Genomic DNA, 27,122 nt, shown 5'->3' with positions numbered 1-27,122 from the left:
AGAGGAAAATTTAATAACTACCGTAAATGGCCTACCCCAATCTTTTAAAGAGGCAATTGAAATAAAAAAAAATATATTTAAACTGATATTTGGCTACAAATAGAGACACGGCAGATATTTCCTTAAGTCTAATTTATAACAACTTAATATTAAAAGACTCTAGTCAATACTTTTGCCCAGTCTAATTTAAGACAGCCTGTCCACATATCTAATAAAAACCAAAATTGCAGAAAGGCAAAATCTGTTGCAAGGCAAAGGATTCCTATTCAATCTAATTGATACACCCTCTTTCATTGATCTCCGGTTGTTATTTTTTTTTCTATTTTTGATTAAGTGTCTTTTCTCCTCTTGCAGAGTTCATTTTATAAGATTAGATTTTGTTATTCTCTTTTTTTCTTTTTTTTTTGAGCACTGAGCTCAACTTGGTGGACGTCCTGGTCGAAATATTTGCTTGATTTTCGTCTTCATATTTTGCTACTGGCTGACAAATCCTCGTTTTTTCACCTGTTTGATTTTTTTCTTTCCATTTATTATTTCCTTTCTTGGTTTCATACGACAGCCATATATATCTTGAACAATTTAGGAAGATCGGTATACCAGGTTTCAATGCATAGTGGCCCCAGGTTCAGTTTTAGGTTACAACATAGGTTGTGTAACCTAAGGTGGTGGTGATGGTGGTTAGGTGGTAAATAACATGAAAAAAAAACAGGCTTAAAACACATGGCATCAAACAGATTAAGAAGGCTTAGCTTCTCCTTAAATGTTTAAAATTTTATGACTGAAAAGTCTTATTAGAATTAACCGTTAACCGTTCACCTGTTTAATCAGGTTAAGGGTTATGCAGGTTAATCACGTTAAAGTTATTATTAGTTCAGCTGATAATGTTCATTGTTCAATTTGTAACAATTTTTAAAATGTCATATTGCCTTAAAAGTTTCATAATCTTGAAACAACTAAAAGAAAAATTTTAGAAAATCAATACAGATTTTTGTTTAAGCCAATTTTTGTTTAAGCAAAAATCAATAAGATTTTTGTTTAAGATTTTTGTTTTGGCATTTTTTAGTAGAGCTCATCATTCTTAATGTACTTAAAAAAGGTATTATCAGCTGTGATAACTCAAAAGTAAGCATGTGGAATTTTGAAGGTTTCTACTATTCCAAAATTATGTCGTGGCCGATTTTCTCATTCAAGCAAGAAGTTGCTTGAATGAGCTTTTCTTAAGCTTTTAAGCTGGATAGCTTAAGAGCTTTTCTTAAGCTTAAGCTGGATAAATTTTCTTAAGAAACCCTCGGTTTACAGGCAACCAATTATAGAAAAAAGTTACAAACTAGATACAAATTTATACTACTCTCCTACATCTCCTTTCTACTTTGCAGTTAATTTTACATAACATACCCTCTTTTGAATTATTGCAGCCAGTATGAGTTTCGAACATAAAATTTATGTAGTATTCGTAATTAACTTTTCAAATATATTGAGTTTCCACGTAAAACCTCTCGAATAAAATAATAAAAAAAAGTAACTTTAAGAAATATTACTAAAAAACTACAAAACAGCCTTTATCTTCAAATTTAGTCTATCTGTACTTTTATTACCGTGCCTCTTTCAGATAGATTTTTTCCTATAGTCCTCTCATAAGAAAAAGTGGACCTTGATTCTCTATATGTTTACCATCTTTACCATTGACAACGCCTTTACCATTGATAACAAATTGTTGTCAAAGCGCCAGTGGCAATTAAATGATCTCAATAAAGCGTTTACTGTCTCTACAGTTGTTAGGAGGTTACAAGTAGATAAAAGACCTCAACAAAAAGTTTTATCATTTCTTTTTTTGTCATATGTCAAGTGGCAAATAAGAAATTTCTATCAAGATCTTTTTCTCTTTTTTTTTAATGGAGAAATACATTATTCACACAAAAATCAACAAAAGAAAGCATGAAGCCCATTATCCTGGTCTTGTACTGCCACTCAAAAAAAGGCATTAATTCACATAAGTGCATGCGGGTTTCCTATTAACCACAAAACAAAACGTATACAACCCTTTGAGACAGAGAAAAAAAATTATTTTCAAATCTCTATGATTGTAAAAAATCCCAAACCTCGACATTTTAACAATAAAAATGTTTTTGGCACCAAAATGTTCAGAAAGTTTTGTTTAATAACATATTCATAATTGGCCAAATCAACTGTATACAAATATCCCTTTTTTCAGGGAAAAGAGGAGAAAAAGGGTGAAAAAGTAGAATTCAAACTTTTACAATATTTTCTGCCGTAATCTACATTTGTGGTAAAATACATAAAAATATCTATATGATATTGTGATGCAATATCAATGCATGTAAGGCATGCATTTTGACATATTTCTTAGCAATACTCCGTGGTGGAGGCAGGATAAAGTGTCATCTACGTGTTGCCTCCACAGAATGCTACCGAGGATCAAAATATAGAATATGGCCGTTTAGACTAGTTTTTTCTTTGGAAGGACACTTTCAGGAGGAAATAACTAGAATGTAGGGGCCCATCTACCTCTGTTAAGGCATGGCTTAACACTAGTTTACAAGTTTACTAAAACATTTTTATCTGTTTTTCTTCGAGACAAATTCGGAATAAAACAGTTTTTTTAATCCAAAAGACAGAATAGTCAAGCTAACTTTTAGGAGACAATACATAAAATTAACTAGAGATAAGTATACAATTTTCATTAAAAAAAGGTCAAAATATGAGACAAAGGAAGTTTTCGGCATTTTTTTCAGATGAGTACAATTATCAGGGAGACAGTTTCCATCCTCACTCTTCTGCTTGAAGTCATTTCTAATCAGTTTCTATCACAGTTTTATCACAATTTCTGTGCATCTGAAATTTCTTTCTTCTTTTCTTTATGACAAATCTTGAAAAGTGACTAGCTCTACTGAACTTGAGAAGACCTGAAAACAATGTAGGCCTTTATTTTAGGAAACCGTACTTGAAATTAACCAGGAATTTTCTGCACTGGACAAAAATCCTGAAAATCGACTAGCCTATTTCAGGGAAGATTTGGGAGTAAATAGCCATCATTGGCATTGGCACTTGGTCTTCCCAGATGATGAAGAGTTTAAGCGTGACAGAAGAGGGGAAATGTTCTTCTATATGCATCATCAAATTATTGCAAGGTAGACTTACAATTTCTGATTATTTTTGCAAAATAGAATATATATTTTCTTTCAACCAAATTCACATTAAATGGCTACTTAATATAGAATGAAGTAAAAAAAAAAAAATTTAATTTAAAAATGAATTACTTTTCTTCATTTCCCCCTTAATATCGAAGCTGATTCTATTTGCAGCAAAACGACTTTGCATAAAAAAAAACCGTAAAATCCTTGAATTAGTACTTACATTTTGTAATGCATTTACCTTAATGCATTTGTAGAAGTAATGCATTTAGTAATACATTTAGGAAATGCAATTACCTTAGTACTTGCATTTCCGTTGTTTGCACCACCTTAGATCTGAATATTGTCTGTTAACATAATTTAAGGGCCGAAGTGTCATTGCACCTCCCATGGTTAGCTAATTTTGGCACTTTTTCATATAATTATTCAATAGATATGCCTAAATTCAGTTCCAAAACAACAAAAATTCATTTCGGGTGCAAATAAAACTTGTAATTCTTTACACTCAGATCCCACAATCCAAGAACACTTTTGATTTTTAAAAACTTTTCCATTCAATTAACATAAATAAATTTTAAATTTATATTTTATATTTTGAAACTGATTGTTAATTGAAACTGACTAGAATAATTTCAATAATTCAGTTTTTAGGTTTATATTTGAAATTCATTTGGATTTAGACGTAAAATTTCTAAATGATTTTTAAGAAAATCAGAAAATATCAAAGAAATTTAAACGTGATAAATTGTCTGAATCCAAACTTGTTGCCAAAACAGCCAAATAAATAATATATTTTTTTAACTTTGAAAAGGTTTTGAAAATAAAATTCAAAGTAAAAAATTTTTTTTCTCGAATCTCTATGAACATAAGTGCAAACGAAGAGCAAAAAACGGATTGGTCTATACCCAACATAAGTAGAAAAATGATTTAAGGCATAAGTAAATTAGCAAAAACAGTTTGTGAATTGAGTAAACGAGTTCAAGAGATCAAGTTGTGTAAAGTTCAATCCACTTTTAGCATCTTGTTTTCACTCATATTCATAGATTCCCAAGAAAAAAAAAATCATTTTCTACTTTTATTTTAGTTTGAAAACAAGTTTAATAAAAGCTATTTTATTTTTTACTTTCAGTCCTCTCTAAGACTAAACAAGTTTTTAGTCTTCTCCAGATACAAAAAATTGTCTTATAAAAGAGCCAAACCCTGTCATAGAACTGTTATAAAAAAGTTACCCAGCCAGTGGCAAGTGTTCTTGTAGTGGCGCTATCAAGTGTTGTATAATAATGTATGTTTTCTACTTCTTGCTTGGCCCAATCACCCCTTTATGTAGTTTAATTTATAAAGGAAATATTATGCAAGACAGGGATTTTATATTTAGACAAATTTAGACATAGATTAGATTTAGACAAAAGAAACAAATCAAATTGTTATTGTAATTTTCCTGCCACAATAAAAAGCAATTAAAGAGGCATGCCGGTTCTTGATTATAGTATTTACCCGCCTTCATATAAACAAAGCAGCTAAACAGGTTTAACCATGCATTTTGAAACTCCTACTCAGCTCAAAGCTTTCAACCTTCAGGGGTCTCTAATCAACCAGTAGTAAGGAGCGACCCGGCTCAATGGTAACTAAAACTCTAAAAAACAAAATGTTGATACCAATAGTTACATCAAAAGAAGCACATTTTTTGCTAATTTTAAATATATAAGTTTCATCAAGTTTAGTCTTACTCATCAAAAGTTACGAGCCTGAGAATATTTGCCATGTTTTAGAAAATAGGGGGAAACACCCTCTAAAAGTCATAGAATCTTACCGAAAATGACACCATCAGATTCAGCGTGTCAGAGAACCCTACTGTTTAAGTTCCAAGCTCCTATCTACAAAAATGTAGAATTTTTTTTTTTTTTTCTAGAAGACAAATCACGGATGCGTGTTTATTTGTTTGTTTGTTTTGTTGTTTTTTTTCCCAGGGGCGATTGTGTCGACCCAGTGGTCCAAGAACTTTGCAAGAGGGCTCATTCGAACCGAAATAAAAAGTTCTTGTGCCATTTTGAAGTGACCGAAAAAATTGGAGGTCACCTAGACCCCTCCCACGCTCTTTTTTTCTCAAAGTCGTTGGATAAAAATTCTGAGATAGCCATTTTATTCAGCATTGTCGAAAAACCTTATAACTATGTCTTTGAAGACGACTTACTCCCCTACTGTCCCCATGGGAGGGGCTGCAGTTTACAAACTTAGACCAGTGTTTGCATATAGTAATGGTTATTGGGAAGTGTATAGACGTTTTCAGGTGGATTTTTTGGTTAGGAGACGGGGTTGAGAAGAGGGGTTATGTGGGGGAAATTTTCCATGGAGGGATTTGTCATGGGGGAAGAAGATTTCCATGAAGGGGTGCAGCATTTTCTAACATTATTTAAAAAAACAATGAAAAAACAAATATGAAAAGTTTTTTTTCAACTGAAAGTAAGGATTAGCATTAAAACTGAAAACGAACAGAAAATATTACGCTTATAAGGGGTTAACCTCCTCCTAATACCTCACTCTTTACGCTAAAATATTTTTAGTAATTTCAACTACTTATTCTACGGCCTTTGTGATTCAGGGAAAAAAATGTAAGCTTTAGTGTAAAGAGCGAGGAATTGAAGAGTGCGCAAACCCTCTCATATACGTAACAAAAACATACGAATATAGAAGTTTGTTACGTAAGCTAATTCGTAAGTTACGTATATCTTTTACAAATGAAAACGTTCGTAAAAAACTAAAAGTTCTAGTTGCCTTTTTAAGGACCCGAAAAAATTGGAGGGCAACTGGGCCTCCTCCTCCCTCCTTTTTTCTCATAATCATTCGATCAAACCTATGGGAAGGCCATTTAGCCAAATAAATAAATATACAAATTTCGCTTTAATTATTCATCTGCGTAGAGCCGGAACCAAAACATGGATTAACTAAAGAACATTCAGAAATTAAATAAAAAGACAAGATTTTTTTAACTGAAAGTTAGGAGCGACATGAAAATTTAAAACAATCATAAATTACCCCTTATATGAAAGGGGTTGTTCCCTCTTCAACGCCCTGCTCTTTACGCTAGAGTTTATACTGTTTTAAAAATTAGAGTTGAGAGAACGAGTCTTACTTTAGCGCTAAGAGCAGAGCGTTGAAGAGGGAACAGCCCCTTTCATATACGGGGTAGCACAGGATGGCTGGCCCCCAACCCCCCATTGCACTTCCTGGCTGAAGGGCCAAGAAACGGAGATCAGCACCGCCGGTAGGGACTGTAAGTCTAATGCCGTATCCTTTACCTTTTTTTTAAGGGGACTGAGAGAGGGATTATGCAAGAGGTGGTAATTTTGATGTTATTTTATTGCATTGTCATATAATAATCAAATTTGGAAACAGCTGAATATTGGAAGCGGTCGAAAAATGGGCCACAAATTTAACAAATCTATGTGACAAAAGTACAACAAAATTGAAATCTTGAGTTGAATCAAGCAAGTTAAAAAGAACTAATAGTGAAGTCGTATCAGTGAAGCCATTAGTGAAGTAATTTCTTTGGTGTATATTAAACAAAAAAAAACAAGTTTTTTTTTTAACTGAAAGCAAGGATCGACATTAAAACTTAAAACGAACAGAAATTTTCCCGTATATGAAAGGGGCTTTCCTCTCATCAACACCCCGCTCTTTACGCTAAAGTGGTTTATTGTTTTAAAAAGCAGAGTTGTAAGAAAGAGCCAAACTTTAGCGTAAAGAGCGGGGTGTTGAGGAGAAGACAGCCCCTTCATATACAGAATAATTCCTGTTTCTTTTGAAGTTTTAATGTCGCTCCTTACTTTCAGTTATAAGAGAAACTTGTTTTTCTTATTCAATTTCTGAATGTTTTTGAGTCAATGCAGGTTTTTGATTTTAGATCACCGTACATGAATAATTAAAACAAAATTCGCATATTAATTTTACTTTTTTGGCTAAATGGCATAATCAAAGTTTTGGTCAGACTATTGTGAGAAAAAGGGGGAGGAAAGCCTAGGTGCCCTCCAAATTTTTTGGTTGCTTAAAAAGGCGAATAAAACTTTTAATTTTATTTACGAACGTTTTTGTTAGTAATAAAAATACGAAACTTACAAATTAACTTACGTAAAGAACTCCTATATTCGTATAAATTTATTACGTATATAAGGGGGTTCACCCCCTCATCAATACCTCGCTCTTTACACTAAACTTCCAACTTTGTTCCAATTCTTCAAGAATGACCTCTGAATCACAAAGGCCGTTTAATTAGAATAAATGGCTCTTTTGCAATTACTAAAAATACTTCAAGTACTCCGTTTTCGGCGTATAAACCTTAAGATAATTAGGCCAAACTATGTGCCTTCGTTTATGCCAATGGCTAGGCGGTTGGAAGTCGAATACTAGAAAGCTCTACAGAATGAATTAAAACCAGGTACTTGTTAGAACAGCCATCTAGACTACCTCAAACCTTTCACTAACAGCCTGAAAAGAGCCATGGGTAACGACTGAGCCTATGTATTAGCAGCAGGTAGGATGTCTTAGAGTTGTATCAACAACTTTTTTAGAGTAACCAGCATACAACAGGCATGCTTTGTTTCTATATCATTTCATATCGAAAGTAAAACAGTTCAAAATAGGGATGATACCTTTTTATTGACAGTGAAATATAAAATTATTTAACCGGATATCATCAGCAGTTTTTATGTGTTAAAAACTGTGTTTTTAACACATTATGTGTCACTGTATATGTGTTCGAAATATCCGGTTAAATAATTTTATATTTCACTGTCAATAAAAAGGTATCATCCCTATTTTGAACTGTTTTACTTTCGTCATGGAAAGGCAGTGTGGTCTTTGAAGTTATCTACATCATTTCATATCGTTAATCTTCGGGCTATATCCGCAGAACTTACAAATAATATAATATGAGATCCCGACCTCGAAGCACAGACTAACTAGAACTGCCTTTGATTAGGTAGGAAAACTTAGTTAGAAGTCTTTGTGACAGTTTTATTTAAAACAGTGATATTGGTTTTCCTACACATGGAGTGAGAAGCAAGCCCCTACTAAAAGTGGAGGACATAGCAAAAAATAAGAACTGGATTAAGATCTGGAGACATCTATGTGCAGCATTTTAAAATTTATTTCTCCCCCTTCCTCTCCAAACAAAAGCATGATTTTGGTCTGATTATAGATTTTGTAAATGTTACCGTTATACTTTTCAATATTGTCGCTTAATATAATGTATTTGGTGTTTTGTATTTTCCTCTAGTGCCCAGAGTCCTCCAGTGATGAATTGCCTCTCCTATAATATCTTACCTCTCCCCCTATTTATCCTCCATTATTTCTAGATATGATTGTGAAAGACTTTCCAACGGTCTACCGTTAGTAAGGTCATTTCATAAGCTTGACGAGCCAATTGAAGAAGCCTATTTCAGCAAACTAACAACAGATAATTCAGGAAAGCTGTGGGGTGTTCGTCCTGCTGGAATGAAAATTCAGGTATATTTTTAATAGCATACCTTGGTTACTTACTTCCTGCCTACCCAAAACCAGAAACTGGCTGTTGAACAATAAGACGAAATATTCTTAATATAGATGTGCAACTGAAAAAAAAAATTAATGATAATAATCAATTTTGTACTTGTACTCGTCTATCCATCGTTTTTCACACTTCTAGCACGAATTAAAGTCATCACACACAGCCTGAAGGCAGTTGGATACCCAACCCTTTTTTTTAGCATTTTAAAATAAAAATGACATCTGCTTCATTTACTTCTTGTCTGTGGTTCAACTTCGCCTAGATTTGCAAAGCTAATTTAAAAGTTTACAGATTTAAAAAAGATGTATGTCATTATTTTCCTATTAAAATGTAATTAGTATATTTGAGAATATCATTACGCTTTAAACGGTTAAAAACAAGTAGACAATTCAGCAAACTTGAGAATTAGATACTCTCTCATTTGGTGGTAAGGATATCTAAGGAATTTAGAATCTGTTATGTATGTACAATACTTTTTTTGGCTGAAACAAAACTACTCCCATCTGTGATACCTTTAAAATATAAAGGTGTGAAAGATTTCTTGTATTATATTATTCTTTGCATCTCCAAAACGTACTCTGGAGACCCCCCCCCCCCCAAAAAAAAAAACTAGTTTTCACCTGAATTATCACGTATGAGATGCTCACGTGACAATCAGCGTTTTCCTACTCACACCTTTTAAGCTCACGAATATCGACAAGAATTAGCCGTATGTGTGACACGAGAGGTAGAATTCTAATTTGGACACCCTTAAGTATTAAACTTTTATCTCGTAATTCCTATTTCCTTCGTGCACTACTGCTACTGCTACTACTACTACCAGCACTACTACTGCTAACAAATTACTCTAGCACTAAGATGTCTTAGGTCAACCTATCCTCCTTCCCGAACTGTTCAAAGATGTCCTCTTTAATTCAACCAAAGAAGTTCCTAAATGCTTCAAATTCCTACTTGAAACCTCTTTCAGGCTCTTCTTTTTGTCAAAGGTAGATTCTATACAACCACAATTTGTGTCCTTTGTCCTTAGAACTGGGTCTAATCATCTTTACTTTTTTCTTCTCTTCTATGCTCCTTCATTTCTCCACCTATATTTGATCACCTTCATCTATGTATAGGGTCCTTTACACTTAAAACATGGTCTTGTCATCTTCATCTTTCTCTACACCTCTATTGTCCTTCACGTCTCTATATCTCCCCAATTACTTTCATCCACGCCAATCCGATCACCTTCATTTACGTCAGTCGTCCATCATCCCTAGAAAGTAGTCTTTTCATCTTCATCTTCTTTTCGTTATAGATTTACAAAGTGGGAACGAACCGAAGCTTTTGCAGAGCTTAGTACTCTAAAAGCGGCATTCGATAAATTATCTGAAAAACATCTAACATATCTTCTTCGATATTTTTGTCTTAATTAATTAAAGGATCTGTATCCCAGAACCATCCTTGACCGATTTTCTAACTTCGTGCCTGATCTGAAGGTGAATCCGTGCTACCCAATAACAATGTTATATGGCGATCTCATAGCCTGAACTAGACCTAATAAGAACCCTAGTTCCTAGCAGTTAAGTTTCCTTAGTTGGTAATTCACCAAAAAAATTTCAGGATATGGAGCTACCAGAGCCCAATGAAAATTATAGAATTATGGACATGGAAGGCTGGAGAGATAGAATTCGAGATGCTATTCATAGAGGAATTGCCAGAAGGGTAAGCATATTTATGATTAAAATTATTTCCAAGAATATACTTAGCTAATAAAGGTGAGATACATTTTATCTGGAATCCTACCAATAGGATGAAAGGCCTGATGTAAAACAAAAACTCAACATTTTGAGTTTTATTTTAGGCTGGATTGTGTTTTTTATGCTTTTTTTGCTGCAAGGTTTTACTTTTAGTTTCTTCACTCCATTTTTCTAGTTTCGTATTGTTCCAAAGTTTTTTGATGATCTTTTCCTTTTAGTTTGTTTCTATCTTTTAACAACTTGGTATTCATTGTAATTTTGGTCTAATACATTGCAGTGCAGTGTGATGTTCATTTACGACATAACAGATAGATGTATACGGACAGAACGTACATATACATCAAATTATAAAGCTAAAATTCGGTTAGTTTGGTTTAATAATTGTCTAAGCTTGCCGAGGAAATTTTCCTTGCGTAGTTGTGCTTGCTTTGCTTAAAAACGGAAGTTCAGGTTGTGGAGGCTTTTACGAAGCAAACAAAAAATCAAGATAATTATTAGAAAGATTATCTCAATGCTACAGTTACGACAAAATTCTGAGACAATCTTCGAATTTATCACAAAAAACGGTGTGTGAAAACTCGACTAGAAATATTTTTGTCTCTGCATTTTTGTCTCAATAACCAGAAAAACTTATTTTACTGGACATATTAGCATTGAATTCAAAATTTAATACATATTTTCCCATCATCCATGTAATTGTAATTGGTAATTGTATAGGGACGCTTCTCGAATATAGTTTTCGATTCATGCGAGACAAATGCTGATATTTAAGGTTTTGGATGATCAGGTTTGATCAGACGGCTTGAGGATGCAATTGATGTACTCAATCATGCTAAATGCGAAAATCAATATTATACATTCTACATTATGTGCAACATCCCCTAAAAACATCCCCTGATTTCTTTCAATCCCCTAAAAATCCACCACAGCCAGCAAAATTCACGTTAAATCAATAATAAGCTCCATAAACTCCCAATTAATGCTTCAATAAAAGAAAATTAAACAGCTATAAACATTCTTTTTCAAAATAGGGTTTCATCTTTTGTCGTTCTTTGTAACCCATAATTTTACAAAAATGCTTTCATACTTTATAGCGTTATGGGAATAATCTTGTTCAATCTTGAAAATTTACCTACAAAATATGCTTTTTTTTACTATTAGATTTTGCAGAAAATAATTTTTTATAAAAGGAGTTGTCCAGAATTTCTCTAGCCCTTCACATTTTGAAGTATTAGTGAAGAAGCACAGTGAGCTATTTCTTTTTAGCTCGGATTAGCATAGACATCTACCCAACGAGAATGCGCTTATCCTGATTGAACTGTGTGACTTAGCTTAATTGAAAACCTTCTTCGAAGTAACAGAATCTATGGAGGAAGTTGCTACGTAGAGCTTACTTCTTTGGAGCCTGACTTGCTTGATTGAGCATGGGTCAGAGATGCAGGGCTTGCCCCTGGGTTACATCAGGCCATTTCAAAGGACTTTTAAATGTCAAGAGACAAAATAACAAATTCGACTGTATATCCCAAGATAATGCGTTAGAATCAATTATCGATTTGGACTCTCAGATGGCGGGCTAAATGACATGATTGCATCGAATAGGCTAGAATTTAATTCTATCTCTTAGTGCTTCTGTCTCAGCTACATTTAGTTAGATGTTGCGTATTGTGAGCTTCAGAAGATGTTGGTAAGCTTCAAAAGACGTTGAAAATATGTAAATGTTGCGAATTGTGAATCTCCCCCAAGGTGAGCTTTACGCCAATTACCACAAAGACCACCATTTCTTTAACACCTGATAGCATAGAGCTATTGACTAAAACAAGTCTATTCAAGGAAACATGCTCAATATTTTTTGATACAATGTACTGAATTTGCTTAGTTCTCATACACTTAAAGTAGTCGATAGCCAGATTTCTGATTGTCTTCTCGACGTGCCGGCTATCGGAAATACAGTACTTGAGCGTTAATTTGGACAAAGCTGATTTCGCTTACATGATATAATACTTTCATTATCGTTCTGAATAATGAGCAGGCAAAACAGAAAAAAGAAAGTTTGAATTTCTACTCGAGCATGTAGTGTTATGAATGCTGGACTTTAAACTACCAAATGGATATTGGTAAATGCTCGCATTTCTGGTGAAAGAGGACTTAACCATTTCGAAAACTTTTACCTCCTTAAAAACTTATTTTGCATGCACCTTTTGTCCTCGAGAAAAGTGTCATTTTTGGGAAGAGGTTTTACTTTGGTCAGGAGCTAGTCAGCTTTTTTGAATTAAAAAAAAAACATTTTAAATGAGTAGCCCATTAACGTTGAGATTTGTAATTGGACCCCACTCAAGGGTGACAGACTTGATTCCGCATCTCAGAAACCATTCACCGACTGAATTAGCACGCCAGTGAGTGCTACGTAAAACGAATATTTTCTACTTTCTGGTCTTTTAATGGTTGCATCGAAGATTTAAATGTCCTTGCAGAAAAATATGGTTAAATATTTGGATTTGGTTTGAAGAATGCTAATTGACCTTGTTAACGGACTTTGGCGGTTGCCACGATCAACGAGGATACTGCATAAAAACTCGTAGAATCTCTAGGTAAACTTTCAAACACAAAGGATTAGAACCCTATAAGATAAAATGAAAAGGCAAAGGAAATAGTGGCTAAACTTCAATTGACAAGTTCAAAGACCTTATCCATGGTCTTTAATCCAGTTTAGCTGCCTGCTTCTTTGGATGCTCTCGAGGTTGAATAAAAAGAGTGGCGCTCAATAGAAGTGGAGTTAATGATATAGAATTTGAACTGCATTTGAGATTTACCCATGGTGAGGTGGATACATAACTTGTGTAGCATACGTGGAGTTTTTGATGAGGAGTATTAATATTTTATAAGTTGATACGAATGACACAGACATTGGTGTCTTTTAACTGTAATATAATAAGCTATTACTTGGACAGGCTACACCTAAAATCGTGAAAAGCCGAAAGGTTTTTTCCGATTCCATAGATATTCAGTGGATATGCAGCTTCGTTTGCGGGAATTTAACAGACAATCTATTTCTGTTCAATCTTCCTTCTTGATACGCTTTTGAACTGTGAAAAGGTAAGGTAGATATCCACATCGTTTAACCTCTCTTCATTACTTACAAATACATTTATATCCTCAGAAGCAGGAGATCAAATATCTTTCACTCTTTGACGTTGTCCTTGAGTGCCACGCCAAGCATTTTAACCTCCAGACGTATCTTTTTTTACGAGTGAATTGACCAAAGCTGCAGTTTCTAGGTCCCACACAGTTTGATTTTACATGTCAGGACCTACCCTTACGGCATTCCCAGATAGTATAACCCCTAAGTACTGCTCGTGTAAGTGCTGTGCAAAAATACTGATTATTTGTAGGAAGTTGATCTTGTGATATACTTTGTGGATGCGGTGGAACATGCTTTAGTGCCTTTTCTATTCTCTATAATTAATCCTTTCAGCTCTATAATTTGTACTATATATCTATTATTTGTATGCTGTGTTATACTATACGATTTTATCAGTATGATATGTTATGCAATGTTATTTGTATTTATATGCTATTATTTGTATATTATTCAGACTCAGATGGAAAAAAATTATGTTTTGAGCTATTATCTTTTAAGGTTTGTTATTTAATAAGCATATTAAATGAAATGGCTAGCAGTTACTATTAGAATAGCATTTTAGTCTATTTTGTTGATATTATCAATTTCGCTTCATCCTTTGCTTCGAGGTCATATGCTTAAATATTTAATTTGTGCAAAATCAAATTCCCTTGTGATTTAATTTTTGGGTGTAAGGGAAATGAATGAACCTTCTTTCTGGCTACAATTCGAACTAAGTCTGTTGAACTAATGTCATTTGAAGTCGTTTTTGCTAATAAATATATATGCCAAAAAGGCATATCAGCCTTTTTTGCTCATGTTATTAGTAGTTTCATCTAGAGATGAAAGACTAAAATTAAAGGTCAAAGATTAGCTTGTTTCTTGTTTAAAACCTTGTGACTTATTTTGTGGCTATTAGAGCAGACAATGCAGAAATCCTTCTTCTGGCTATAATTCGGGAATGGATAAATTGTATATGTTAAGCTATTATCTTCTCAAGTTCGATTTTTAAGATTTGTATTACACGAAATAGTGTCCTGTGGTGGCGCAGTGGATTTGACCTTAGCTTGGTAATACGGAACCCAGAAATCGAATGACGTTGCAGGAATGCACTACAGGGCCGACGCAGGGACCTTAGTAGTCAAGAAGCGTCGGTAATTCTTAAATAAATAAATAATAATAATTACACGAAATAGTTAGCAGTTTTTATCCGAAGAGCATACCATTCTTTATTGTTTAGATCATTAATAATTATGCGTAAACATGGAAAAATATTTATCTTCATGATCATATACGTGAATTTCTTAGCTCAAATATGTACTTATGAGCATATAGTGTTGTTCTCCAGTTTCAGAGCGTAACTATCCATCGCTCGCAAATTGCTCAAAATTGCAACTTTTAAGATCACCAGTGACGAGCTCAACCGCATACCCAACCGCAACATAGCAAATCGTAGAACGCATTAAAATCGGGCTGCCTTATGTTTGTTGAAAGCTTTTCTGGGACATATTTTTAAATCCATAAAAATATATTTTTCTTTTATAGTTTGAAGAGTACCCCCTGGCCGAATATAAAACTACGATACTCGTAGTTAGCGCTGTCGATCATCCTGAATTATGTAGTTTTCTTTTTACATTCCGTATTATGTAGGCGAACCTTCCTGTTGCTCACTTATAACCTATCAGTCAACTAAAACTATCAAACTAAAGGCTGCTAGAACTGATTTGATCACGTTTTTAAAATTGAGCAGGAATACTACTGGTAATTTTTCTTATAGTTCAAACACCAACATAATTAAGTAATTAGTAAAAAATTACAACTAAAATAATGCAAAAAATGTTGTTAACAGTAGAAGTAAGATCAAGCATTCTAAAATGGGGTAAAAAGTTGCATTAAAGTTACAAGTTAACTCTTTTGAGACGAAAGTCAAATTTTCTAGGTTTATGCAGTTTAATTTACATTATTTCTGGCATTTACTTTTATTTTAAAATCATACTTCTCAAAAGAATCCATTTCACTAAGACCTAAGAATAGAAGCAGTCAAGTGCGCAGAAGGTGACCCTTTGGCAGGGCTTTCACTATCCCCAAATTTTGAGGATTTTTTTTGAAAGTCTCTGTGTTACCCTGAAAAAATTTGGTTCTTAGAATGTCCAAAATTACTCCGAAAATCACTCAGTCATTTTGCCACCCCTGGTGATTAATCACTAGTGACTATCCAATGCTAGCAAATTTTACTTCATTGCCACAATTCTTGTTCCTTAGTTTTCGTCTCTTGTGTTACTATCCATAACAACCTGGCATTATTTGAAAAACGATCAAATAAAAAAGACGATCAAACGATAAAAACGATCAAAGGAGCAACATTATTGTTTAAAACGAACGAAAATAGTAGATAGTAGTGACCGAGTTACCATTTTGACTGATATTTGACACCTTATATAATACAGACTTTGCTAGTTAAAATTTGGATAAGAGAACTGATGAGTGGGATGTCAGATTACGGTGAAAGAAAGTACTGCTTCCCATAGAAAGTTAACTACTTTTCATTATCAAAATTAGTTTGTAGTATGAAAGGAATAATGGCAAAGAATCAGGTCCAGACCTTGACAGATATACTAATAAAGATTAAAAAAATGAGCTTACATATAAAAAAGACTGATCCAATAGGTCAATAGGTATCATTGATCAGCACGAATCGGCGAATATTGTATCAGTGAATGGACAGATCAGTGAATGAATTTAAGCAGCTAAGTGCTATAATTCATTTTGAAGTGGCTAGCCTATTTAGAGAACTCTAGCTAACAAAATCAAAGTAAAAGCAGCTTTAAACTGATGGTAAGTGCTCTAACCTCATTTTATATAACCTTGATCTGCTTAGAAAAGGTCTATCACTTTATGGTGATGTTATTTCTGCTTTTAACTGCATTATCCCAAACATACAATTGTACACTAGTGATTTTAAAGATCCATTTTGCCTAAATCAAATAGCGGCATTCTTCCTGAATACTCTGGTACTGTATGTGCCAAAGACATAGTATTGAAATCAAACGTTTATTTGTGTCAGCAAAAATTATCAGTTAGCCCGCAGTAAACAGAACAAAAACGTTGAACCGAAGCCAATTAAAAATGGAGATGGATAACATGGAAAACAATGGTCAATCAGGCTTGAAGCTATGCGGTTTAAAATTGATCACTAGGAATAAATGATATCGTTATAATTTTGAAATAGGCAGAACTGAATAATTAAAGAACTGTGAGACTGTGGAGAAAAAAAGAAGTAATGGTAAAAGCAAGGAGGTATTTTGAACAGTAGAAAGGTAAACAATGTAGCAAGAAAGAGAAGTGCTTCCCAAGTGCTTCTGAAGAAAGGTAATTCGCCGATGTCCAGTACGCATAGCGTTTTCGACAGTAGAAAGGAGTTGACTTCACCCACCGCAGGGCACAAAAACTCTACGCTGGCCGTTTCCAGTAAGGGCTCTAAAAGGTTGAATGTGGAAGTTAGCCCTAATAACTCCGCATATCATAATGAAAGGAACTGCACCCTTTTCTGCGACCGTATAAACTCAATTAGTAATGAAAGGCAAGATTTTTCCACAACCATTTTTTATGCGACCGTATAAACTCAATTACTAATGAAAGGCAAGGTTTTGCACCAAGAAATACAGGATTTAATCAGAGAAAACAGTGAAAAATGAAACTGGAAATAGGAATTAGTAGGGCATGGGGAAAAAAATATAAATATTTTGCATTGTAACATTCAAGGGTTTGTGGAAGACAAACTCCATGGCTTATTGAGGCTGAGTAGTTGCAAGTGGAACTTGATATCAGTGGTTGAGACTTGGCTGGAAAGTCTTCTATTTATAGAAGAATACCTGTTTTGATATCCACAGGAAAAATCAAGAAATGGAAGAACATATGGAGATGTTGCTCTTCTATTATCAAAGAAATCTTCTGTGGAGTGTAAAGTTTCAAACCTAAAATGTACGTAATGTAATCTAGTGTGGTTTAGAGTTTGTTTTTTAAAAGTAAATATTATTTTCTGTGCTGTATATATTCCTCCAGAAAAATGTGTCATTTCTGAACTGTCTCCTGCCGATCGTTTTTGCTCTCTAGGAGATTTCAACGCTTATGTTGGGTCGACACTGGATATGCCCTCGTCTGTTCACGACTGTACGAATGTTCCAGTGGGAATAAATTGGGATGATATTGATATGGTTCTTCCGCAGAGGGTGAATAGGGATCATATCTGCAAAAATAATAATTGGGGAAGGAAGTCTTTGGAATTTTTTAATGACGATAAGCTGGTAAATTTGAATGGGAGAACAGGAATGGATAAGAGTAATGGAAAATGTACTTATTTTATTGGGGTTTTTTCAAAGTGTGATTGATTTTATTATGGAAAATTTGTCTCTTTGGCCTTCATGTGCTGATTTTGAAATTATGGCGCTGGTGGGGTTTGATTATATGCCAATTAGACCCAAGATAGATTCAAATTTAGAAAAAAGGTGGATACAAATAGAGAAAGAAAGTATGATAATGGGTAAAAATAGGGCGGTGGAAAATAGGAAAGAAGAAGAGTCTGCAGATATGAAGAATCTGCTTTATGTGTCTCCTAATGTGGAAAAGTCATTTCAGGAGATAATAATGGAAGAAAATGAACGAGAAATCAAAGGAATAGTAGATTAGATGAAAAGATAGATCTTTGGAATATAGTAGGCTTAGAAAGCTAGCAGTCACATAGACCTTTTACAAAAGAATATCAAGAGCTTTTTAATTCTGTAACCCAAGATGAGATTTGGAAATCTCTAAAAATTATAAGAGGTTGATCATTGCCTGGATCAGATGGAATACCGGCAATAATTTGGATGTGGATTAGGGTTTGGGCATTACCAATGATAGCAACTATTTTTTCAAGGTTGATAGAAGTTCCCCAGAGGCCTGAACAATAGGTTGCATCAATAGAGGTACCCTTGTTTAAAAAGGAAACCCAGAAGAACAAGAGAGTTATAAGCTTATAACATTAGGGAACACACTAAGAAACTATTCCCTATGATTTTGTGTAGAAGGCTAGATAAATGGTTGGAAAGAGGAAAAAGACTGGCGAAGGTTCAAGCAGGATTTAGAGAAAGTTATAGTACAATAAATAAGGTATTTATTTTACATAGTTAAATTAGAAAATATACTGGGAAAAAGAGATATGAGCTTTTTGTAGCATTCCTAGACCTTAGAGGGGCGTTTTATGGAGTTGATTGGGATTTATTCATACAGAATTTATTAGATATAGGGCTGCTGACAGCATTTATAATGATTATAGTTATAATATATTTGGCAGTAAGGGTAGTTATGAAGTTTGGTAGACACATATTGAGGGTAATACAAAGGAGAATAGGAGTGAAACAAGAATGCGCTTTGTTTCCTAGGTTCTTCTCTCTGTATGTTAATGATATAGAGGAACATTTAAATAAGAAAAAGGCACCAATGGTCAAGCTACTTCCAGCTAATATGGTTTTATTACTATTGGCAGATGACATTGTGCTACTTTCGGATAGTAAGGATAATTTTCAAAAATTCCTGGACTTAGCCTCAGAGAATTTTAAGAAAGGTGATTAGCTTGAATATAGGTAAGTCGGTATTTGTGATGTTTAGGACTAGCGAGAAAATAGGGAGACTGAGATTTAGCTATATATGGGAGGAAATAAAATGGTTGAAGAATTTAATTATTTAGGAATTGGGCTAATAGCTAATGGAAAATGGAAGAGGCATATAGAGGATATGGTGATTAAAGAGAATAGGCTAATGGGAATGCTCCTTAGAGCAAGTATCCAAGAATTAGGCCCTAAATGATATTAAGCTGCAGAAGAGAGTTTTTGAGTGAAGGTTGATTTCAATAGTATATATGGATCAGAAGTGTGGGGGCTTGAGAAAGGAATGGAGCTAGAAAGGATTCAGCTTAGGTATCTTAAGAGACTTTTAGGTTTAAATGATAGGTTTAACAGTCAAGTAATAAAAGGAGATTTAGGCCTAGATACCCTTAGGAATAACAGACTAGTAAAAATTGTTAAGTTTTGGGAAAGGATAACATCATTGCCTGAGGATAGATTGGTTAAGGCTTTATACAGAAAAATGATCAAGGATAGCAGGAAATAAGGACAGGATGTCAGGAATTTAGAATCAGGGGCTAGGTATAGGAGGAGAAGCAGGATCCGAGGCAAAAGAGGTAAGGATTGTACTGCAAGAGCAGGAGATTCAGTTATGGCAGGCTGGTCGGACCGTGGCAGCAACTCTAGGTGCGTACGTGGATGTCAAGGAGGCATGGAGGGAGGAATACTGTTTGAAATTGGGACTTCAGGGGGAGGATGTAAGGTGGGTCATTTCAATAAGGAGTAATTTTATGCCTTTCGATAAAAGAAGGAAGTATTTGGGGAGGTTTAGGCAACAGAGGGGTCCGTATTTTTGCCTGATGTACAGAGAAAATGAGGACTTAGAGCGCTTTATGTGCAATTGCAAGAAGTTGAATGATTTGAAACTTTTGGGATTGAGGTAAATGCGAAAGATTGAATGGTAGAAATTTAAGAAGTAAGTGCAAAGTGGATATTGAGAATGTTGGGAGGTACATACTTATAGCCATGCAGCACAGATAAAGATTTTTTGAAGGGTGTACGATAGGTGGGGCAAGAAAAGAATGTTGAAAGCTACTTTATATGGTGTGCTTGAAGCGTTTTCTTTTTTTGTAGCCATGACCCATGTAAATTTAAAGCATTTAAAATATATTGATTATGTCTGCGAGATTTTGTGTGATTATGTTAGTTTTATGGCATTATGTGCCTTATTGTTTTTGTTTTCTTTTTGCAACTTTTATGCTTTTTTATTGTTATTATTATATACCCTGTTAAGTTAGTTAGTATCACTTGGTATTGTTTCGTATTATCTGTTGTTTTTTGCCATGGCCCCTAAGTATGTTTGTTGCAATAAATATTAATCTTTCTATGTATCTATCTATACCATACTTGAAGCCAGTTATCCCCTCTTCAAAACCTCACTCTCCAACACTAAAATTTGATATTTGTCAAAAATTTTGTTTTTTATCTATCTATCTTTCAACCTATCTATCTATACCATGTTTAAAGGGAGTCATCCCCTCTTCAACACCTCGCTCTTTACTCTAAAGTTTGATTTTTGTCCCAATGTTGTTATTTTATCTATTTATCTATCTATATATCTATACTGTATTTAGAGGAAGGTATCCCCTCTTCAACACCTCGCTCTTTACCCTAAAGTTTGAATTTTGCCCCAACAATTTTTTTTAAAAGGACTCCCGAAACACAAGGGTTGTTTGATTTGAAGAATAAAAAACTTATATTTGTAAGATCTTGGAAACTTTCCGTGAAGAGTTTTATGTTGAAGAGGGGAAAATCCTCCTCATATATGTAATATTTTTTTAATTTTTAATGTTGCTCATTACTTTCAGTTGAAAATGCTTGTTTTTTTAATTCTTGGTGTGAGTTCATGTCCGCTTACCAACGAATATTCAGTAATTCAGATAAGTCGTTGCAGATGCTGTTGCTGTGCATGCGATTTTCGCCTTTCTATGCTTTATTTTTGTCATCTTTCTGAAAATAAGCGACATAAAAGCCTGTTTTCCGGGCTAAAAGAGTAAAGTAACAAAAAAGGTGTAGTGTTAAAAGCAAACGCAACAGAGTGCCAGAGTATATTTCAGCCATCATTTTACTTTGAAAACGATTTTGAAGTTTTTACCGTAATATCAGCAATAAACGTTTTCAATTAGAAGTATCAATACAGTGCTTTGGCTCTAGAGCCGATTTTTTAATAGGCTCAACTTAGTAACAGGACCTAGACCTTGCTTGAGCCTAAAAATGAAGCTATAGTGACTCTAGGTTGCCAAATTTTCGCAATGAAATTCCACTTTGGGTTTTTCCGCAAAAATTCCCCTAATTTCGAAGACTTGTCCCCAAATTTTAAGAGTCTAGAGTGGAAGCCCTGCTCCTTGGGCTTATGTCTTGGACCTATGACTATGTCTATGTCGAGAGTGGAAAACACTTCCAAGGTCTCTTGTTAGTCAAAAGTCGCTCACCCTAGTTTTATAGTTTAGGTTTCCTACTTTTTTTTTTAAATTGTATACCTTAAGAAAGCTATGCACACACAAAGAGACTCTTTAGACCCCTTCAAAATGTTTTTTTGTACGTTTTGCTACACAATCACGTGTGTAATCTACATGGTTCTCGTTATTAAGCACCACATCTGCAACAAATACATGTGTGTGCGCAAAGTTGGAACCTAGAGTAACTATGAACCTATCGCTGTATAGTATTTATTTAGGTCACACTTTTTAACCTTAGACATTAAGAGAGGTATGCAAACAGTGAGAATCTTTGAACCAATTCAAAATCTATTTTATAATTCAATATGGCTCACTTATATTTTAAGTCTTCCTTCTTCTTCGTTTTTAAAACAAATCCTTACTATATGTGTCTGGTTGAAAGCCAAGTTAAATATGAAATGGGTAATAAAGCCATTTGATAGAACAAATCGTTACATAGTCTATTTTATGTCTTTCTGAAATACAGAAGGGCCACATTTTTTATGACTTCAAAGATGTACAGGTTTATTTATTATAATCTATTTATAGACTGATGGCACTGAGGTCAGATTAGATGCCAAGACAGGGATTGATATCCTTGGAGATATGATTGAGCCGGCCCTCTCTTTCTCAGTAAATCCAAGATTTTACGGTCAGCTACACAATAAAGGACATGTCTTGATCGGTCATTGTCACGATCCTACAGGGGCCAACAAAGTAAGAAAATTATAGAATTATTTTTAGAGGGATAACAAACATACAATTACTTACAATTATTTTTTAAAGCACAAAATAGTTTTTAAAGCTCCAAATGCAACAGTATAACATTTATCAACACTATTTATTTAACAATTAGAATGCTTATATGTCAGAGGGAAGAGAGAGAGAGTAAATTAGTAATAACAATTAGTAATAAATTAGTAATAAATTATATAAGTTAAATTATATAAGTAATAAATTAGTAATAATAAAAAGTAATAAATTAGTAATAAAAGGAAATAAACAGTAAGCTTACTTGACACTTTAAAAGAAACTTTAAAAGAATTAAATTTGATTTAAATAGATTTAAATTTTAACTGCTGTACTCAGGCCACCGTGTGGGGTGAGTAGGCATTCAGACATGTAACCCCCTCTGTTTTTTATACAGACTCTAGGGTAACCTGACCTCTTGGAATCTTCTTCAAACTTATCATTTTCTTATACTTTATTAACAAAGAAGAATGCATAAAGTACCTAATGGAGGAAAATACTATTAGAGCTACAAGAAAACTTAGGGATCAATTTTTTCACTCTTAAATATGGAGATTGTTTTAAAAATTTCACTTTTACAGGTCTGTTTAATAAATTATACTTTCAAAAAATTTCCGGTTTCATTTATGTGCATATGTCAGGTATCTACCCTAGCATAATTCTCTGTAGGTATAATAGGAGTTATACAGGGATTTGGGATAATTTTTTTCCTTTTTTGTACTGAAATTAGGAATGGGATAAAGTAAGCAATTGGTAATATTTTTAGTATAAAGTAAGCCTGCAAAGTAAGCAATTTCATAAGAAATTTGGTGATTTCTTGAAAAATTAAATAAAAAAAAACAAGTTTTTTCAACTGAAAGTAAGGAGGGACAGTAAAACTTAAAACGAACAGAAATTACTTCGTATATGAAGGGGCTACTTCCTCATCAAAGCCCCGCTCTTTACGCTAAAGTTTGACTCTTTCTCTCAACTCTTCTTTTTAAAACAGTAAAAAACTTTAGTGTAAAGAGCGGGGCGTTGATGAGGAAGCAGCCCCTTTCATATACGAAGTAATTTCTGTTCGTTTTAAGTTTTAATGTCGCTCCTTACTTTCAGCTGAAAAAACTTGTTTTTTTTATTTAATTTCTGAACGTTTTTGAATCAATACATGTTTTGATTTTGGCTCTCCGCAGAGGAATTTGCATTTTTTTTTTTTTTTTTTTTTTTTTGGCTAAATGGCTTTCTCATAATTTTGATCGAATGATTTTGAGAAAAAAAGACCGGGGAGGAAGCCTAGTTGCCCTCCAATTTTTTTGTTAATTAAAAAGGCAACTAGAACTTTTAATTTTTTACGAATCTTTTTATTAGTAAAAGATATACCTAACTTATAAATTAGCTTGCGTAAAGAATTTTTTATTCTCATGTTTTTATTACACATATGAGAGGGTTCGCCCCCTCGTCAGTATCTCTCTCTTTACACCAAATCTTTAATTCTGTCCCAATTCATTAAGAATGACCCCTGAATCACAAAAGCCGTAGAATAAATAGTTGACATTACTAAAAATACTTTAGCGTAAAGAGTGAAATATTAGGAGGAAATGAACCCCTCATACGGGTAATAATTTCTGTTCGTTTAAGTTTTAATGCTGCTCCTTACTTCCAGCTGAAAAAAAATTCATATTTATTTTTTCATTGTTTTTTTAATAATGCTAGTAAATCCTGCGCTCCCTTCATGGAAATTTCCTTCCCCCATGACAAATTCCTTGATGGAAAGTTCCCCCAGTATATCCCCCTCTTCTCAACCCCTTCCCCAACCAAAAAATCCTCCTGAAAACGTCTGTACACTTCCCAATAACCATTACTATATGTAAGCACTGGTCAAAGTTTGTAACTTGTAGCCCCTCCTACAGGGACTGTGGAGGAGTAAGTCGTCTCCAAAGACATAGTTATAGGGTTTTTCGACTACGCTGAATAAAATGGATATTTCAGAATTTTGATCCGTTGACTTTGGGAAAATAATTAGCGTGGGAGGGGGCCTAGGTGCCTTCCAATTTTTATGATCACTTAAAAAGGGCATTAGAACTTTGCATTTCCGTTAGAATGTGCCCTCTCGCAACATTCTAGGACATCTGGGTCGATACGATCACCCCTGGGAAAAAAAACAAAAAAACAAACAAACGAACAAATAAACACGTATCCGTGATCTGCCTTCTGGCAAAACATACAAAATTCCACAATTTTGTAGATAGGAGCTTCAAACTTGTACAGTAGGGTTCTCTGATACGCTGAATCTGATGGTGTAATTTTTGTTAAAAGTCACTCTATGACTTTTAGGGGGTGTTTCTCCCTATTTTCTAAAATAACGCAAATTTTCTCAGGCTCGTTAATTAGGCTTTTGACCCGGCTCAACAGTAACCAATCTCTAAAAAATGAATTTTGATATCAATAGCTACATCAAAATAATCATGTTTTAATGTTGATTTTAAACATATAAGTTTCATCAAGTTTAGTCTTACCCATCAAAAGTTACGAGCCTGAGAAAATTTGCCTAATTTAAGAAAATAGGGGGGAAAACTCCCTAAGAGTCGTAGAATCTTAACAAAAATGAAACCATCAGATTCAGGGTATCAGAGAACCCTACTGTAGAAGTTTCAAGCTCATATCGACAAAAATGTGGAAGTTTTTATTTTTTGCCAGAAGACAAATCACTGGTGCGGTTTTTTTTTTTTTTTTTTTTTTTTTTTTTTTTTTTTTTCCAGGGGTCATCGTATCGACTAAGGGGTCCTAGAATATCGCAAGAGGGCTCATTCTAACGGAAATGAAAAGTTCTAGTGCACTTTTTTCGTGACCATAAAAATTGGAGGGCATCTAGGCCCCCTCCCACGCTCATTTTTTCCCCAATGTCAACGGATCAAAATTTTGAGATAGCCATTTTGTTCAAGATAGTTGAAAACCACAATAACTATGTCTTTGGGGATGACTTACTCCCCCAAAATCCCTGGGGGAGGGGCTGCAAGTTACAAACTTTGACCAGAGTTTACATATAGTAATGGTTATTGGGAAGTGTACAGACGTTTTCAGGGGGATTTTATTTTGTTTGGGGGTGGGGCTGAGGGGAGGGGGCTATGTTGGAGGATCTTTCCTTGGAGGAATCTGTCATGGGGGAAGAAAAATTCAAGTAAAAGGGCGTATGATTTTCTAGCATTACTATAAGAAAACAATGATAAATAAACATGAAAACGTTTTTTCAAATGAAAAGAAGGAGTAGCATTGAAACTTAAAACGAACAGAGATTATTACGCATATGAGGGGTTCTAAAAATACTTTAGCATAAAGAGCGAGGTATTTAGGTCGAGATAAATACCTCGCTCTTTATGCTAAAGTATTTTTAGTAATTTCAACTATTTATTCTACGGCCTTTCTGATTCAGGGGCCATTCTTAATGAATTGGGACAAAACTTAAGATTTAGTGTAAAGAGCGAGGTATTAACGAGGGTACAAACCCCCTCGTATACATAATAAAAATATAAGTTTGTGAAAGTTTGTTACGTAAGTTAATTCTTAAGTTACGAATATTTTTTACTAATAAAAACGTTCGTTAAAAATTAGAAGTTCTAGTTGCCTTTTTAAGTAATCGAAAAACTGGAGGGCAACTAGGCCTCTTTCTCCACCCCTTATTTCTCAAAATCGTCTGATTGAAACTAAGAGAAAGCCATTTAACCAAAAAAAGAATTAATATACAAATTTCGTTTTAATAATTAATGTGCGGAGAGCCAAAACCAAACATGGATTAATTCAAAAACGTTCAGAAATTAAATAAAAAAAAACTAATTTTTTTAGCTGAAAGTAAGGAGCGACATTAAAACTTAAAACGAACAGAAATTACTCCGTATATAAAATGGGCTGTCCCCTCCGCAATCCCTTGCTCTTTACGCTAAAGTTTGACTCTTTGCCACAATTCTATCTCTTAAAACAATTGAAAGCTTTAGCGTAAAGAGCGAGGGATTGCGAAGGGGACAACCCATTTTATATACGGAGTAATTTCTGTTCGTTTTAAGTTTTAATGTCGGTCCTTACTTTCAGCTAAAAAAATTAGTTTTTTCTTTATTTAATTGATAATAAAAGGAACTTGAACTTGATAAACATTGCTTAATATTTTTTTGTTTCCTGAGGATCAATGCCCCCTGGTCCCCTGCCAGCTTCCATTGGATTTATCCCTAGAGATTTATCAAAAGAAATCAACTTCATATGTTTCTAAATGTAAGCCCCTTAGTTCGTATTTTTATAGACGCTTCCCCCTCCTAGGCAATATTTGAGGGTACATATTTCAGGGATGATTATTGCTCTCAAAGCATGATAATGCAGATTTTAAACTTGAATATAAAAAAGGGGGTTGAAATGAAAAAGCAGGCCTGGGTAATAGAAAGAGAAGCTCTGAAAAACAAAGTATAACAAGAAGTAAATACGTTTTCAAACAGTTATGGTAACAAACTGTAAATAAGGAGCTAGTCGTTACAGTAGTAACCGAACCTCTTAAAACGAAAATTAGACGACAATAGATGAATCAAAAGAATTAGCTTGTTATGCTTATTCCAAATATGTGACATACATTAAGTTTAATTTTACCCATCAAAAGCTGCGATCCGGAGAAATTTTGCATAGCGTTCAAAAAAGGAGCAAATCATGCAAAAGAAATCTTAATGACAATCACACAATCAGATTCAGCATATCAGAGAACCCTCAT

General features: G+C 34.0%; 2 protein-coding genes across 2 annotated transcripts in view; one reads left to right on the top strand and one right to left on the bottom strand.

The window, feature by feature from the left end:
• LOC136041602 (uncharacterized) overlaps positions 1-16,570 on the bottom strand; it is a 124,903-nt gene extending 108,333 nt beyond the window's left edge. Inside the window, exon 1 of the mRNA XM_065726306.1 lies at positions 16,401-16,570. Within this exon, the coding sequence (XP_065582378.1) occupies positions 16,401-16,405 (5 nt within the window). The 5' untranslated portion in view covers positions 16,406-16,570. The remainder of the gene's footprint in view (positions 1-16,400) is intronic.
• The window catches only part of LOC136041601 (phenoloxidase 2-like), a 76,480-nt gene that overhangs the window by 22,427 nt on the left and 26,931 nt on the right, over positions 1-27,122 (top strand). Inside the window, 4 exon segments of the mRNA XM_065726304.1 lie at positions 2,953-3,149; positions 8,504-8,654; positions 10,297-10,398; positions 22,199-22,366. Coding sequence (XP_065582376.1) covers positions 2,953-3,149; positions 8,504-8,654; positions 10,297-10,398; positions 22,199-22,366 — 618 coding nt within the window.

Source organism: Artemia franciscana, unplaced genomic scaffold (genome assembly GCF_032884065.1).
Source record: "Artemia franciscana unplaced genomic scaffold, ASM3288406v1 PGA_scaffold_30, whole genome shotgun sequence".
Lineage (NCBI taxonomy): Eukaryota > Metazoa > Arthropoda > Branchiopoda > Anostraca > Artemiidae > Artemia > Artemia franciscana.
The sequence above is the reverse complement of the archived record's forward strand: the minus strand, read 5'-3'. Positions and strand labels throughout refer to the sequence as shown.